Below are 12383 nucleotides of genomic sequence, written 5' to 3'. Positions count from 1 at the left end.
CAAAGATGCTCAGAGCAGCAAACCAGGGATGTAGTTCCCACCATTGCCTGGCCCCAGTTGTGAGCTTTCATAGTTGGCCAGCCTAAGGGTTGCCCTCTAGCTCTGCTTTCTCTGAAAAGCTGCTGTGAGTCAAATGGATCCATGTCCTATCCTTCAGGTGATGGTTCCTTTGGGACTCTCCACTAGATGCTGAGCGAGAGTGGGAGTTGTGGGGTAGCTTTATTCACGGTGTAAGGTTCTTAGGAGCCAAAGTCAGAGGAGGACAAAGCAGATACCAGCAATGCTGTGAAATATCAATTCTGTGAAAAAATTGCATGCATGAGGAGCACCCATCGCCCATTTAGCAACTGTATGGAAGCACCCTTTGTCAGAGAGAAGGGTGCTAGCCAGATCATCTACCTGGGGTGCTATTTTGCATTTGCAGAGATTTGTTCCTTTATTTTTTACATATATTCCACCTTTCCTCCAAGGAGCCCAGGATGAGGTACCTGCCTCTCCCACTCTCCATATTATCCTCACAGCAACCCTCTTTCTTTCTTTCTTTCTTTCTTTCTTTCTTTCTTTCTTTCTTTCTTTCTTTCTAGTGCTCTAATGAAAGGATGCCGCTGCTTAGAAATTGACTGCTGGGATGGACCAAACAATGATCCTGTTGTTTATCATGGACATACATTAACAAGCAAAATTAGCTTTAAGACCGTCATCCAGGTGATCAGCAAGTATGCCTTTTTGGTAGGTACATGTGACAAATTGGGGGTCGGTTAACAGAGCACAATGACTAAGGTGCGTTCAGAGTTTTGGCCATAGATAGTGTATGTGATGGTGTCCCTACTCATGGAACTTTCCCAAGAATCTTTGCCCAGCACTGACTGTGCAGAGCTATAGGTGAAAAGATTCATATTTGCCCAAGCTCTTTCTTATGGATATAGCTGGAAATTCCTTTATTCCGAATAGAAAAGGGAAAAGTTGACAGCCATGCTTATGGATGGTAATTATTTATTGCTGCTTCTGATTGTTTTCTGAGTTTTATTTTATCTTTATGTTGTTCTCTTACTATTGTTAATTTTTTTTGTTTTGTTTTTTTTAAATTAAACTGATAATTGCATCCACCACAGTTGGGGAACTAGATGCTGTTGAATTCCAGTTCCCATCATCCCTGACCATGGGCCACGCTGGCTAGGGCTAATGGGAGACAAGAGTCCAACAACATCTGGAGAGCTACTGGTTCCCCATCTCTGCAACACACTTTTGCATATGATTGAAGTCTCCCTGAGCTCAGTGGGACTTCCTTCTGAGTAGGCATCCATAGCATTGCAGTGTAAATATGCTAATGATATTTGCTTTTTGAATTTTAAAGGTAAAGGTAAAGGTACCCCTGCCCGTATGGGCCAGTCTTGACAGACTCTGGGGTTGTGCGCCCATCTCACTTAAGAGGCCAGGGGCCAGCGCTGTCCGGAGACACTTCCGGGTCACGTGGCCAGCGTGACAAAGCTGCATCTGGCGAGCCAGCGCAGCACACGGAAACGCCGTTTACCTTCCCGCCAGTAAGCGGTCCCTATTTATCTACTTGCACCCGGGGGTGCTTTCGAACTGCTAGGTTGGCAGGCGCTGGGACCGAGCAACGGGAGCGCACCCCGCCGCGGGGATTCGAACCGCCGACCTTTCGATCGGCAAGCCCTAGGCGCTGAGGCTTTTACCCACAGCGCCACCCGCGTCCCGTTTTGAATTTTAGCTTTGGGCAAATGAAAGGTGGTGTAGAAATGTCTTAAAATTAATAATGTTAAGAAATAGTGCATTTCAGGTTTTGCTGTTTTGATCATGTTTGCTGTGGGTGGGTAGGTGAATGAAAAGTGTTGGAAAGGACCTAAAGGCAATTTGGCCCATTCCTTAACCATCCCCCCCAAGATGAAACAAGTTGCAACAGTTAGAAACAGGGATGCAGTGCAGAGGTCAAAAAGCCAGTATGCCAGTAGCCTTCTGGCATTTGTTGAGCATGTGTGGACATAAACTGTGCAGGAGGGGTGTGTGTGTGTGTGTGTGTGTGTGTGTGTGTGTGTTTTGGCCAGATCTGCCCCCATCATCTGCACCACCTTTGCCACTCTTGACTTTCCCACTTAATGTAGTAAGGTCAGAAGAGGGATTTTCCACATGCTTAGCTGAGACAAGAAGTGGATAGAGAAAGGGCACTCTCTAATAAACACTAAAACTCAGGGATGTCTAATGAAGCTGAATGCTGGAAGACTCAGTACAGGCAGAATGAGGTACTTCATCACTCTCATTGCTCATAGTTAACCTATGAAATTCACTCCCACAACAAGCAGTGCCAGTCAGTCAAATGTATTTGTGAAAAACTATTGGTCATTCAAAACAACAACAACAACCACAACACAGCAAAGTTGTACACTTTAACAGCATATGGGGCCCTGTGTTGTACAATGAAATTTTGCTTCATCGACTGGGCTGCTAATGCAAACGTAGAAACCTTATTATGTCATGAATTTATCCTCATCCATCAACAAATGACAGGTTTTCTCCCTATTATTCAAAAAAGGAAACTGGAGAATTCTTTAAAAAAAAACTAACCGTAGGAGAATTTAACAGGGACCAATACAGTACATAAGGAACAATATTACCAACTCTCCTTGGCCACAGTACACAGACATTAAATTTGCAGGTATCCTGGTATATCTCCCACCCAAATATGTTGTGGGTATAGTTTGAAATCTCAAAGCTGTGCATACCTTCCTCAACGCATCAACCTGTAATTAAAAACAAAACAAAATTGGAAGACCATGATTGGATTTCCCTGAATAAAACTGGTGAGAATTACATATTTGGATATGAGATCTACAGTAGCTAACAGAAGGCCCCACTCTTTAACTTCATTTACAATACTTTGCAAATATAGGGGTTGCAATCTTGCACACAGTCAACAATCAGTCTATAACTGATTATATGGATTTCACATTGGCTGGCCCAGCTTTGTGCAGACCTATTAGAAATTTGCTTCAAATAATGGTTTTTTGGGCAACCTTGAATCTGGCATATGCTGTAATTTCAACCAATGTAGAAGCAAGGCAGTCTGAACTCTGGATAATATGGCCAGAAGAAAACCTAACCATGGGATTGTCATCTGGGGAAGTTTGGAGGTGCAGCCAGTGTGAGTGGCACTAATAGTTCTGCACTCTTTCCATGGTTTATACCTGCACAGTCTTTGGAAGATGGCCTTGCTCTGCCAGGAAGCTTACTTTGTGGCCCCAGGCAAATTCTATTTCTCATCCTAGCTTACTTCACAGAATTCTCGTGAAGAGAAAATGGGATAATCCGGAGTATTTTCCCTTCAACAAAGGATAAGATGAAATGTGGCAGATAAACTATTTCCATCTGGTGCCAAGGACAAAAATGAAAGAGGCTTTCACCTGTCAGTCTTAAATCTTCAGCATTTTAAATCAAAAGGCAATCTGGTTCAGTTGGTTTTGAAGGAGAGTACGCAGCCAAACAAAAAAAGTAATTCTTGCACATATCTGGCATTTATTTATTAAGGGAAATCTTGTATACACTTAACATACTCTTTTCTCTTTGTATATGTCTGGATGGCACCATAAACTAAAGCAACACAGTGGTGGTTGGTACCCGTTGCGATTGGTAGGGCAGAAGGTAAAGAGACTAACAGAAGGTGGAACCAGAGCCAAAGTTTTGCGCCAATCCTGCTATGGCAAAGCTGGTTTAATTGCAAATGAGAGTCAGACAGGTGGGGATTTTCTGAGAGCAGAGTAAGGTTGGTGGGGAAGTGACTCATTCACCCTAATGGACCAGCCTCCACTGCAGCAACAATGAAACTTCAGGATAGTAATCTGAACATGACTCACCATATATCCAAATCCTTTACAAGCTGTGGTTTGTAGCTGTAGGGCTGTTTCATGGCCAGTTTTGTTTCCACGTAATGCTCACACACATGGAATGACTCTTGGGCTTTCCCATGGGTATAGCTGCTGTTGGTCAGTTCCCTTTGCCTTGAAGCTGTCAGCATCGCATAAATCAGTAGCTGTATCCAGGATGATCCTAGTTCATATGAGAAATCGCCACATTAATACAGTCCTGAGAATGCTTGAAGGAATATTGTGGGGTGAGGGAAAATGCCTATAGCCAAGGTCCAGAGAAGCATGCTGCTAGTTCCCATGGTGTCTGCTTCTCTTAAGAGCATCTCCCCATGCCTTATGACAAACTGCTTTTAGAAAAGGAGTGTGTCCCCTCATCTCACCTCCCAGCCCCCACAAATCTGTTCGTAATATGACATTGACCTTGCGTAAAGTGGAATAGCTAGAAAATCCCTTTGGAGATATCTGAGTTCTTGGGTATGCCTGAAGTAGCTCTTCAAAGATTAACCTATCACTGATGCACATGCATTACAATACCACCACTGGTTCTGTAAGGTAAAATGTATACCCAAATCCCAGAACAGCACCTGTGTGTGGTCTGTAGCACAAAAGAGAAATGTCGTTTCTTTGAGAGTGGTTGCTTCTGCCTAGACAAATCAGCTGGGATATAAGATGTCACAGTATTGTTTTGTATCTTTATTGCAGATAACAGTGCATGCTTCTCATAGTATTCTTTTCTCTTGTTTTAGATTTTCATATTTGTGTAACTGGGAATTACAGTATTCATTGAATTGTACTTCCAGGTCTCCGATTATCCTCTGATACTGTCTTTGGAGAATCACTGTAGCCCTAAACAGCAGGAAGTAATGGCAGATTATCTGACAAATATCCTGGGTGACATGTTGGTTATATCTGCGATTGATGATATAATGCCAACTGAGCTCCCTTCCCCTGAGGTAACAAAACTGAGTTGCTCTTTCATAAAAGATAACAAGGAGGAAATCACTGCAGTTGGCATGGTTATTTCCTAAGAAGTTTATCATGTTCCTCCCATTAAAATATGCAGAATTAACTACACCTGGAATGCAGTCTGTTTGGTATAGAGTTATTGTACAAATAGAAAACACCAGTACGCCACCCCCCAGATTAAGAAGAAAATATGCGTGTCAAAAAATTCAAGTGTAGACCAAAACATTGGAAATACAATGCATTGTAGATTCCCTTGAACCTTCCAATGCATGTATTCATGATTTATTATTACCCTAAGGATGATAACACACCTTATATTTGTTATGCGATTTTAGTTATGCGATTCCAAAACAAAAGCCTGCAACATGTCAGAAAGGTACTTGTGTGGAATGCATTAAAAGTCTCACAATCTGAGCTTCATATCCCTCATTTGCTTTTCAAAGCAGACTTTAAAATATGCATTCTGGGAGTTTGCACATGTTTTTTTTCCATCCTACATCTGCATTCCGGAGTTCTTGAATGAAAACACCAGATAGGCAACTGTACTTACTTGAGGTTGACAAGCATGGCTTGCCATGAAAGCTACTTGGCTGCAAGCTGTTCTTTGTGTCGCCACAGCTATGAATCAGGACAAAAGAATGACTTCATGCACTATCCTAGCAACTTTTCCCCATGGCAGCTTCAAGGGATGGCATTTGGAAAAGCTGGGATAGAGCACAACAATTGAGTGATAAAGATCAACACTTTTGTCCCAGCCTTTGTAGTTTAAAGGGCTTGTCTGCACCAGAGTTTAATGTGGATTTGAAGCTCCTTGTGCCTCTAAACTATTTGTGGCATCCACTCAACACCCCCCTTATTCGAGTGGCAGCCCATGAACCACATGTTGGCAGTGTGTGCGAAAGCCCACCCCATTCTGCCCCCTTCTGGCACTTTGGTGGTCGCGCATGTGCTGAAGTCACACAAATCGTGAGTTTCCTGTAGCAATAATGTGCGAAAAGGGTTCTAGCCCATGTGAATTTGAAAGGTACCTATTTGAATAGTTTTATTTGCACAGTCCCAGTTTTTTATTTGGAGATTTGTCCACTGTTAGCAAATACGTTCTAATTTTAAACCAGGAGTGAGCAACCGCAGGCCCAGGTCCTGAATGCTGTTGTCCTCCAGACCTCTCTCTTTGGCCCCTAGGGTTCTCATTGGGCCACATCCCTCACTTCCCCACTCTGTGCCCTCTTCAACTGCTTTTTGCTGGAATGTGTCCTTGGACTGTAATAGAGGCAACTCCCCATGCAGGATGCGCATGACCACGTGCCTTTTTTTTTTTTGCACCAAAAGAGGGTGGAACAGTGGGAGGGCAGACTTGAACGGGCGTCTCACTGTTGCACATGGTGCCTTGGAATGCAACCGCCACGTAAATGGGGAGTTGCCTGTAATGCTGTTTGCTTGCCTAGATGAACAGATGAGTGTGGGGAGGTGTGTGGGCTGACAGCTCTGAATTTTGCATGGCTGGAACATAGGCTATTGTAGAAAAGTGAGAGTCACACCTGTTGCTCCACACTTTTGCCTTTGACCCCACCCACCATGGTGAGCATGTCCCCCCCCCAAAGGTTGTCCACAAGGAAATGTGGTGCTCAGGCTGCCATTGCATGTTTACAGCAACCTGATCAGCACAAGAGTTTAAACATGCAACTTTGGCAATTGGATGGGTTTTATTATTATTTTTTTTAAAAAAGGAGAAGAAATGGGTTAAAGCCATCTCTTTCAGCTACGGTGCACCATTAAAACCTACACGGGAGTACAGTGTAATACTTTTTATGAGGAGAATTTAATCATACAGATGCTCAGCAGTACTGTTCTTAATTGCAAAAAAGGAACAAATGGATCAGGAGAGAATTACAGATATAAAGCAGAACTCTTGGGAAATAATGCCATCTTGCAAGTACTGTTCACGTTTCTTGATTTCAGGTGGAAAGGGATATAAATAACTTTAAATGCACTGCAGAACTCAAAAGATTTGCTGTAAATTGATTCAGGAGGTATGAGGACTTCGGAGGGGGCTGGAATTCCAGTTATTGTAAAATCAGAGTACCTGCCCTTTCTTTTCTCCTGTGCTATGGAAACTCGAAATGTGCTCTTTTGTCTGTGTGTCTTTTCTTCCTATTTCATACCTCATTCAAGCCAAATTTTCACTAGAAATGTGAAAAATACCATAAGGATTCATTTGATCAAGATGATAATGCTTGCTTGGTATCACCTGGCTCAAACTCAGGCAACCTCTGAGTTTAACATGTGAGGAAAAGCAACAAACAAAGCAAACACATCAATAGCACAGCAAGTAGTGCCAGTGAACAGCTAGTCATGTGTTAGGCACAGCTTTGGGCTAACGGCAAAATAGGAACCCATGAGTCTTGGATGTTGTCTCCCATTGCCCTGACCATTGGCTGGGACTGATGGGACTTGGAGCAACATTTCCTGGAGGCCCACACGTTCTGAATCACTGTCTTCCATTTTTATTACTTTTTCTTCTTCCTTCTTGTGTTATTTATGATTCTTAATACTTATTGCTTTCTTATCACAGTCACTGAAATTCAAAATAATGATTAAAAATAAGAAAATTGGGACACTTGAAGAAACGCTTGCAAGGAAGGGCACGGATAGCCATGGTCAGACAGGGGAATTTGAAGAGGAAGAAACAAGTGACGAGGAGCTGGACGACAACCCTTCGCACCCCAAGCAACCGCTGCTGAAAAAGAGAAGGGCACGCTGGAAAGGCTCAGCTCCACCTCGGAAAAAACAAAAGGTATGACCTGAAGTCATGTCTAGTTAGATCCTGGGTTTAAAACCTACCAGAAAGCAAACACACCAGCCCTCCCTCTTCTTTCTGACATCTTTTTCACTGCTCTAAGATTTACTGCAGTGTGCTCTGTGTAGGGTTGCCCTTTGGTCCCGAGGCTGCAGCTAGTGTAACACCATCACAAAACACCTTCTTGTTGGATTTGCTCTGGCTGCCAGTTTGCTACTGAGCCAAGTTCAAAGCTCTTGTGCAAATGTATAAGGTCTTTGCAGCACATGGCCAGGTTGCTTGAGAGACTGCCTTCTCCCTTCTAGTTCCAGTAGGTCAGTGTGTTCTGCAGGGGAGCTTCTCCTTAAGTCTGAAGCTAGAGGATGCCTGCTCTACAGTAACTCGGAGCAGGGCTTTCAGTGTGGTTGCCCCTGTTTTGTGAAACAGTATCCCCTGTCAAGATATGACAGGTGCCAACTACCTGCACTTCCTGCAAACAACTGTCTGCAGCCTTAATCAGTATGTTCCATATTGTATAGTTTAACCATTAAGTGTTACACATAAAGGATGCAAATCTTGTTTTACAGATCTTCGGTGCGGTATAGAAGTTAGACACCATATATTTAAAGAACATCCCCCCCACCCCTAAAAATCCTGAGAATAGTAGTTTACCTCTAGCAGAACTGCAGTATTCAGCACCCTTAGCAGACGATAGTCCCTAGGATTCTTGTCGAGGGGAAATGTGCTTTAAAATGTATAGTGTGTATCAGGAATGCCAACATGGTTGTGACTGTGGGTGCCTGTGGCTGTGGGTGCCATGCAGTGTGCATGGTCCTGGTACCGAAATTCATGGGTGCCCAGCCCCTTCATGAGGAACTTTGTGGGTGTTCGGGCACCCAGGGCCCCAGGGAGTTGGCACCTGTGGTGTGCATGCAGCTTCAGAATGGGATTGGGAAAACATGTTTATATCCCTACTCATGAAGTTGGCTCGGCTAAGTCACTATCTTTCAGTCTAGACTACTTCTTAGGGTTGCTGTGAAGATAAAGAGAAGGGAATCCATGTATGCTGCATTGAGCAATGAAGGTAGAAAACCTATATGAATAGTGATTTGACTATGAGTTGCAGCCAACTGAATTCTACTCAGAGTAGACCTATTGAAATTAATGGACCTAGTTTTGTTTCGTTATTTAATTTTAATGAGTTTAACTCAGAGTGTGATTGACATTGAGACTGGAAGAAATTCAAAGACTATCTTCAGAAATACTATAAAATTAATGAATGCTAAAACTGTGCTTGGATTGGCAATAAGTGGTAATTAGTGATAAAAGTTAATAAGATTATGCAAAAAAAGGTATTGATATGCTTGAAAATATGGATATAGTATATGTTATGGTATAAAGTTTAACATTTGAAAAAGGGTAAGAATTTGCTGAATTAAATATCTGAATGGGAATACAAAAGGGGGGAGGTGCAAGGAGGTCAAGAACATAAGCATATGAAATTGAGGTTATTGGAAAAATGGATTGGTTTTAACTCTTCTTTGTTTAAATTTAATTTTTCGTAATTAGTTGTGCTTTTTTTCTGTATTTTTGGTGTTTCTTTTTTTTGTAATCTAGGGTTTTTTTATTCTGTGAATTTCTATTTTTCTTTTCTGTAAAACTTCAATAAAAATCTTTAAAAAAAAAAAAAACAGAGTGTGATTGACATTGAATAGAACCCCTTTCCTGGTGTGCTTTCAACAGAAATTGACATCTCAGTTGAAACTGAGATAGTATCTTTAAAAAAATATATTAACAAACCTTCAGTCATCTCCCATATTATTTATAGATGAAGAAAATAAAGATTGCCTTGGCACTGTCAGAACTTGTGATTTATACCAAATCTCGGAAGTTTGTAAGCTTTGAAGACTCCAGAGAAAAGCAGTTTTTTTATGAAAACAATTCAATTGGTGAGCTAAAAGCCCGAAAGCTGGCAAAACTCGCAGGTAATGTTGCTGTTTTCTCTTGCTTAAGCCTTCTGAACTGTCAATAAACTTTATGAGGCAGCTTGTCACCAGCTGGCAGGCAGTGAGATGTTTGGAGCGTTGATTCAGCGCTCTGCATGAGTTGAGTGGCTAAAGGTTTGTGTTGATTGGCTGTTAGCTACATTTCATCCAAGCCAAAAATATACGAAAAGAGAAAAATATCAGTAAGTGGAAGCTTGCAGGGTTTTCTTTGTTTTTGTTTAAAATAAAAATAAAAGAAATCTCGGATAAGTGACTGCAGTTTTCTTCCGCTGTCCAGTGTTGCTTGGATCCAGTCCAGGCAGAGTTGAGCCTGGCCTGGAATGCAGGACTGTATCTTCCCTTCTGCCTCTCTCTGCAGAAAATACGTCAGTTGGGTTTTCCATGGATTGACATTTGTTCAGACTGAGTGGTAAACTGTGGATTTTCCTGAGGGAAGTGGTGGGACAAAAAAACCAAACAAATGAACAAAAACTCCCACTCACTCTCTAAACTGGTTTGGCATAATTTGTCCCTTGCTAACCCTGATTAAAATAAGCCTGAATACTCTCCTCGATTGATACATAGAGTACTGTTTTCATCAGGGTTTCCAAGGTAAGTTCGTGACCAGATTGAACCAGGTACATTTCAATCAGGACTAGGAATGATAAAATGTAACACCACACCAGAAAAGGGGGTGGGAAGTGTGCCTAAGTAGGATGCAGTAAGCTTTGAGCCTGTGACTGTCTCTTGATCCATAAGACCTGTTTCTACTGGGTTGGACGTAAAGTCTCCAGAAACAGAAATATATCAGGTACAAGCCTAACTGCATGTTATTTTATTGATGTGTTTTGGGGGCAATGGGTGCTTGAATTTCACTTGGGGTGGGGGTCAGCAGCTGTGAGCTCCCTATTCAGAGCTTGCTCCTCATCTGGATCAGGGCCTCACACTCGTTCCCTATTGAAAATTACCCCCCTCTGGCTGCTGTTTGCTGCTGAGTGCCTTCTTTTGCAGTAAACAGCCATTTCAGGGGCAAGTAGCAGGTATAGAGAGGGAGGATCGCAGGAAATGGGTTTGAGCACCTAATCTGCATCGGGAAGATGTTCCAGATTGGGGCTTCATGGCTGCTTTTTTTCTTCAAAATGGTGGCTCGTTTAAGAACACTGTCAAATAAGTGAATAACAAATAATTGGGCCACAGTATTATCATTATCATAATGATTATTACATATTGAATTTGTTCTTTGCTCTATCTTGCCCAGGGCAACCCAGAGTGCCTTACAAACAAACAAACAAACAAACAACACCCACCCCATAGATGCATCAAAATCAAGAGGAAAAAGAAATACATAAAAAACATTCCACCCATTTCTAAAAGACAGACAGATAGTTCAAGGCTAAAGCCCTGGTTATAGAGGAAAGTTTTTGCCTGGTTGGTGCCTAAAGGCCCTGATAAATAAAATATGGGGCTAATATCCATCCACTTTCATGTCACATGTGCTCCACTACCAGAAATTACTGTCTTCTCTATATACCTGAGACAATCAGAATTTCTTCACTTTTAGTGATCACACCATTAGATTTATATGAAGAATGTTGTTATAGCAAAAAAAGAAAAAGAAAAAAGAATGTTGTTATAGCTAATATAAGTTTAGCTAATAAATATATGGATTTTTGATAATAACTTTGTACTCCCCCATCCCTCCAGGACATTAACAATTAAGGTAAAGAACAGATTATGACAAAATGAACGGTCACATCAATACATATCAAAATATTTTAAATGTGCACGTGTACTCAAACAGATTTTTTTTTAAAAAAACATTGCTTTCAATCGGTTGGGCTGTTGTGTACCAATAACATGAATTTTAAAATGTCTTGTAGCTAATGAATTTGTTCAGCACACCGTCAGATTTCTTACAAGAATATACCCAAAAGGAACCCGGGCCAACTCTTCCAATTATAACCCTCAAGAATTCTGGAACATTGGGTGTCAGATAGGTAGGTGATTTCAAGTTGTCGTCGTTGTTATTGTCGTTCAGAACATGTCTTCTTGCTTATGTATGGCGCAAGGCTTGACATTTCATTTCAAGAATTTTTCACTCCTGTGAAAGATTGTCAGCACGGATTCCTTTTCAACCTTTTGCTCTTGCACAACTTGGATACAACGCAAAGAAAGGGTGCTTAATTCCCATTCAAATCAGTGGAGTTATTTCTGTGGGCTGCTGATGAAGTGACTGGACTAGTCTATGTATCTAGCTTCAGAAGCATTGCCCAGACATCCCCAGCCTCTTCCTGCTACAGTCAGATCACTGGAGACACCTGAGTTCCAGTAAAAGAGTGCAAGTGTTTTGGCTTTCCCCATGTAGACGTTTGCTCTTCTTTGCTTGCTGTCCATGGAGTAGGTGAGAGAACCTGTTTCTGCTGTTGCCTCTTTTACATACTATCCTGACTCCAGGTCCCACCTGCTTCTCCAGCCATTATAGCCGCTCCTGTCTTGCTGCATGCTTTGCAGTATAGAGCTAAGAGTGAGTCATGTATTGAGCTGTCTGTCTAAATCTACGCCCCTCCTTTGTTGTAGCTAACATTTGTTGTAACTGAAGATTTGCTGATATTGAGACAGATCACAGACAGATATCTCACACGAAGTATTTAGCTATCACATCCGTAAATGTTAAAACAGGAACATGGCGTGCAGTGAGGAAATTGGCATGGGTAAATTGTAGAATCAAATCACACTTTTGGGAATAGCAAGGCCCCTGAAAGACAAGCCTTCTAATGT

The 12383-nt window shown here is 41.9% G+C and overlaps 1 protein-coding gene across 2 annotated transcripts in view; it reads left to right on the top strand.

The window, feature by feature from the left end:
• The window catches only part of LOC128422342 (1-phosphatidylinositol 4,5-bisphosphate phosphodiesterase zeta-1-like), a 50334-nt gene that overhangs the window by 15763 nt on the left and 22188 nt on the right, over window positions 1–12383 (top strand). For both annotated transcript variants that reach the window (XM_053406227.1, XM_053406228.1), the window contains exons 5-9: window positions 585–729; window positions 4679–4831; window positions 7417–7638; window positions 9449–9605; window positions 11486–11602. In XM_053406227.1, the coding sequence (XP_053262202.1) occupies window positions 585–729; window positions 4679–4831; window positions 7417–7638; window positions 9449–9605; window positions 11486–11602 (794 nt within the window). The remainder of the gene's footprint in view (window positions 1–584; window positions 730–4678; window positions 4832–7416; window positions 7639–9448; window positions 9606–11485; window positions 11603–12383) is intronic.

The sequence above is a fragment of the Podarcis raffonei genome, chromosome 10 (genome assembly GCF_027172205.1).
Source record: "Podarcis raffonei isolate rPodRaf1 chromosome 10, rPodRaf1.pri, whole genome shotgun sequence".
NCBI classification, from domain to species: domain Eukaryota; kingdom Metazoa; phylum Chordata; class Lepidosauria; order Squamata; family Lacertidae; genus Podarcis; species Podarcis raffonei.
Note: the sequence above shows the minus strand (reverse complement) of the source record. Positions and strands in the feature narration are given on the sequence as shown.